This window comes from Malurus melanocephalus, unplaced genomic scaffold, assembly GCF_030028575.1.
Source record: "Malurus melanocephalus ecotype Western Australia unplaced genomic scaffold, MMel_1.1 scaffold_1039, whole genome shotgun sequence".
Lineage (NCBI taxonomy): Eukaryota > Metazoa > Chordata > Aves > Passeriformes > Maluridae > Malurus > Malurus melanocephalus.
In genome coordinates this window covers 12,354-17,522 of record NW_026624271.1, presented here as the reverse complement: position 1 = coordinate 17,522, position 5,169 = coordinate 12,354, and the positions used below count along the sequence as shown (strand labels likewise).

Below are 5,169 nucleotides of genomic sequence, written 5' to 3'. Positions count from 1 at the left end.
GGGGTGGTGTTTCAGGGAGGGAAAGTTGAAGGATGAATTTTAAAAGTGTTTTTAGAGTGATGGACGGAGGTTTGGCTTTGGAGTGTTTGGTTGGTAGGGTTGTTGTTGGTTCTAGGTTTGGTGCCATACTGCAATCTTGAGTTTGAAATTAGAGACAGATCTTTTGTTTTTTTGTTTTTTTTTGGTGGGGGGTGTTTTGGGGAGGGAAAGGGGAAAGTTGAGGGATGAATTTTAAAATTTTTAGCACGATGGATGTTTGACTTTGGTGTGCTCTGTTGGTTGGGTTGGAGTTGATTCTGGGTTGGGTACCATGCTGCAAGCTTGAGTTTGAAATTAGAGACAGTTTTTTGTTTTTTTGGGGGGGCTGTTTTGGGGAGAGAAAGTTGAGGGGTGGATTTTAAAAGCGTTTTTAGCATGATGGGTGGAGGTTGGGCTTTGGCGTGTGCTGTTGGTAGAGTTGGGGTTGGTTCTGGTTGGTTCTGGGTTTGGTACCATGCTGCAAGTTTCAGTTTGAAATTAGAGACAGATTTTTTGGTTTTTTGTTTGTTTTTGTGGAGGGAAATTTGAAGGGTGAATTTTAAAAGTGTTTTTAGCGTGATGGGTGGAGGTTTGGCTTTAGAGTGTTTGGTTGGTTCTGGGTTTGGTACCATGCTGCAAACTTGAGTTTGAAATTAGAGACAGATTTTTTGGTTTTTTGGTTTTTTTGGGGGGCGTGTTTCGGGGAGGGAAAGTTGAGGGGGAAATTTTAGAGCAGTTTTAGCACGATGGACGTTTGACTTTGGCGTGTTCAATTGGTAGGGTTTTGGGTTGGTTCTGGGTTTGATACCATGCTGCAAGTTTGAGTTTGAAATTAGATACAGATTTTTGGGGTTTTTTGGGTTTTTTTGAGTGTGTTTTGGGGAGGGAAAGTTGAGGGGTGAATTTTCAAAGTGTTTTTAGCCCGATGGATGGACACTTGGTTTTGGCGTATTCGGTTGGCTCTGGGTTGGTTCTGAGTTTGGTACCATGCTGCAAGCTTCAATTTGAAATTAGAGACAGATTTTGAGGTTTTTTTGGTTTTTCTTCTTTTTTGGGGTTTTTTTTCTTCGGGGAGGAAAAGTTGAGGGTGAATTTTAAGCACTTTTAGTGCAACGGGCAGAGATTTGACTTTGGCGTGTTTCGTTTTTAGAGTTGGGGTTGGTTCTGGGTTTGGTTTTAGGTTTTTTCTGGGCCATTCTTAACACCAGCCATCATTTTCCCCATTTAGATCTAATTACAGGGGAAACCATCCAACAAAAGCTGTAAAAAATCATCTTAAGCCTCAATCTTCTCATTTTAAGCAATTAAACACCTCTAAAGGTGTCCCCGSTCAGCATTGCAGCAGAAATGCAGATTTTGGTGAAGTCACGGTGATAATTTGCTCAAAGAAAATATTGGAGGCTTCATCCTGGAGCACCAAAGTTGGGGTTTTTTGGATTTTTTTTGAAATTGGAACCGGTCATAGAACTGACCCAGTGGGACTGGCCGTGCTYGGATATGGGGTGAAATATTTGGGAATGAGAATTTAGAGATGAAAAAAGGATTTCTGCTAAAATGTTGGGCCGAAACCTCCTCAGACCCACTCTGATTCGTGTGCAAACGCTGAACGTGGCTCTTCTTCCCCATCAAGACTTTTATTTTTCATCTTTTTGGGRAAAGTCCCTCACTAACAAAGATCTGTCCCCCAGGAGTGATAGAAATGCAGAAATCGATGAAAAATTTGGAGACTTTCAGCTTTAAGCCAGAGTTTTAGGGGGACAATATTTGAATATTACTAAGTTCAGAACTGCAAGGATGGTTGGAATGGAAATAAAAAAGAGATTCTCTTTTTTTCTGAACTCAGCCAAGTTGGGCTCAATCTCACAGAATTCAAATGCCCAAGAAGTGGCACCATCCCTGGAAGTGCCACAGAAATATTTTTAATATCTTTTTTTTTTGTTTTTTTGCTTTGTTACAGTTCTTCACTTGTAGAGCAGCAAGGTTTTAATTCCCAATATTATTTTCCATTATTTTTCTTGCTCCATCAGCCATAAACACATCCCAAATTTATATTCTTTTGAGATGATTTTCCGCTTTTTTTTTAGTTGGTTGATCATTATTTTCTCCTTTAAAAAACATCTCCAACCTCAGCTCCTGGTACAAAACCCCGCAATTCTTCCTAAATAACGATCAGGCAGCAAAATCCATAAAAAATCCACTTAAAATAAAGTTGTGAGGAGGAGGAGGGTGATGTTCTGAGCYGGTGTGAATTACCCGAGCGGCGCTGAAGTCGATGGAGCTGTGACAATTTACAGCAGCTCCAGGGGCTGCCCCGGGGATTTTTAAATATTTAGTGTTTCCTTTTATTTTAAAAGGAGCAGCACGGATGGGTAAGCGCAGGTTTGAGGAAAGGAGGGATGTAGGAATGTTGGAGGAGTTTTGGAGCTGCTGTTCAAACAGAGCTGGAACTGGGCAATTCCAACCCCAGAGCAGGAGCTTCCCAAAAACTCAGAGGGAAATGTTGGGATTTTTCCCAGCTGSAAGAGGGTTTTGGCTAAATGTTCATTTTTGGTGTTTGTGATTGAATATTGGACATGGAGAAAAAAATGATGTCATTTTACATTGCGTTACATCACAAAAAAATCCCCACTATTGTATTTTATACTGCCTTTGGTGAATAAAGATTTTTTTATATATTTATTTTATTTTTTAATGTATTTATTTGGTTTATTGCACTTGGAACTGCTCCCTGGTTGGAAAATCGGGGTATCCAGACCACGTGAGGAATTTGCAGACACATTCAGCACCCCTGTGCAAAAAACCCCAAGCAATTTCTCCATCCCATGAAGAAATTCKAACCAAAATTTGTGCGAATTTGAACAGAAACCTCTGCAGAATCGGGGAAAACTCCTTTGGAAAGGCTTTTTTTGGGATCAGAACCCAACCTGGTGACTTTTGGGGGATGTGGGGCTTTTGGTGGAAGCTTTTGAAAGTTTTTGGGGCCTCCATCCTCCCCGCTCCTGTGTTGGCTTCGGCTGGAACAAAAAACCTGAACTTAAATCTTCGATTTTTCAAATTATTAAAATTAAAATTGATGATTTCAGAGCAAGGATTGGTTTCAAAATCTGTTAAACTTCTGCTGCTCAGCTGCTGTGGGTGGAAGGAGCATCACTCAYGTCAGTGATTGCATCAATGGAAATAAAATCATGGCCTGTCCCTTGATTTCATAATTTTTGTGATTATTTATTGTTAATATCGCAATAAAATGTGTGTAAATGAATATTTAAGGGTTTGTAGCCGAAACAATTGCAAAGGGATTGCAAAAGCCCACCTGAAAAACTTCTCTTTAAACCCTTTGTAAGATCTCGGAAACTTTCAGTTTCTGGTTTTTCATACGGCGTTGACGTTTTCATGTAAAACTGAGATATTTAATTAAAAAAAAATTAATAATATATATTAAAAAAATAACATTATTGGAATAACCCAAGCCATCAGGCTGCTCACAGTCAGTTCCAACCCCTTCTGATGGATTCGATCCCTCCATAATCTGTTTTTTTCCTGCCTGCAATGACATTTTGACGTCTGTCAATCACTTCCCTTCACAAATCTCACCTGGGTGTCCATCGTGACCATTCTGCTGCTCATTTCTGAGAAATGTGACCATTCTGCTGCTCATTTCTGGCAAATGTGACCATTCTGCTGCTCATTTCTGGCTGGAAATCCAGAATGGATCACGGGGAATGCCAAACTCCCACTGGAGCCAACCAGATCTTGGGCACCCAATTCTCTTCATTTTTCCCTTCTGGAAAAGCAGAATTTTCACAATTTTGGCTGTGAGGGAGAGTTTTCTGTGCTGGTTCTTTGCTCTCAGTTCTTTAATTTTGGTTTTTTTCCCTCTGCAGTCGGTGCTGTGAGAAGAAAAGTTGTGGCAACAGAAAYGAGACCCCGTCCGACCCYGTGATCATYGACAGGTAGGAGACCAATCCTCGTTTTCCTGCAAAATCAACCCAAAAATTGTTGGTTTTTCACTTTGAATTTCTCACTGTGGCTGCTGTTTGGGGATCTTGATGGAATTGATGTTTATATTTTTGAATGAAGTGGTGCTTGGTTTTTATTGTGACCGAATATCCCGTGGGTGCTTCCGGAATGTTCTGCCCTCACCGGGGAGAGGATCCAAGTGGATTTCTGGGGTGGGAAAAGCTCGGAGCAAGCCTGACAGCTCCAGAAATATCCCTTTAACAAAAAAAAACCCCAATATTTTTATAAAAATGTGGGGAGGAAAGAAAAGATGAAAACCCAGAAATGCCTTTAAACCTGACACTTTGGCGATTGTGGGTAATTTTGTGTGGAATGATGATTTTGGGGGTGGCTCAGTCCCAGCTCCAGGTTTGGGTTTTTTGCCAATTTTTGGGTCGATAACACAGACAGGGAGAGCAGCAGTTTGTTCAACCACGGACTGGCACCTCAAAAATTTGGATTATTTTGGGGTGGGCTCAATGAGCTGCCTCGTGAAACTCACTGTGGTTGGAATCCCAATTTCAGATTGGGAAAATGGGCAAAGAGGAGAACTCATCCCAGGGCTCCKGAAGGGCGGCAGAAAATAAGGAAATCCAGGGAAAAAATATTTTCCCGTGAATTATTCTATTCAAGGGTCCCTTTTCCCTGGAGCTGGTGCTGAGTGGATGGGTTGAGAGGCAATTTTGGGTCTGGACTGCTCCGCCTCTTTCTACAAAGGAAAATTTCTTGGTCATTACTCCTCCTGGACTCGGTTTGGCTCTCAGAGCACCAAAGGTGGTTCGAATAAAGTTCTGCGGTGATTTCCTAAGGTGTTTTTTTTTAAATAATATTTTTATAATATTTTTATAMTATTTTTATAATATTTTTATAATATTTTTACATTTCCCCCTGTTCTATTTTTACCTGCTGGGGAAATTCCCCAACGTTCACCAAACCCCTTGAATTTCCATCTATGTTTGAAAAGGAAGGAACAGTTCAGTGGGAAAAAAAAACCCCAACCCTGTTGTTGTTGTTGGGCTTTTTCTTCTCCTTGAAAGAATTCCAAAAGTTCCGATGCCGAGTAAAACATTTCTGCCGTGACCTTTGCTCCGGGGACCGCATTTAGATCCGAAGGGCTCTGCTGTTATTTTTCCACTCCCTCCTGGAAATGAGAAC

At 41.0% G+C, this 5,169-nt stretch overlaps 1 protein-coding gene across 1 annotated transcript in view; it reads left to right on the top strand.

Moving 5' to 3' along the window:
- Positions 1-3,972, top strand: part of LOC130586030 (transcription factor COE2) — a 13,363-nt gene extending 9,391 nt beyond the window's left edge. Inside the window, exon 6 of the mRNA XM_057386731.1 lies at positions 3,900-3,972. Within this exon, the coding sequence (XP_057242714.1) occupies positions 3,900-3,972 (73 nt within the window). The remainder of the gene's footprint in view (positions 1-3,899) is intronic.
- Positions 3,973-5,169: the final 1,197 nt, after the last annotated feature.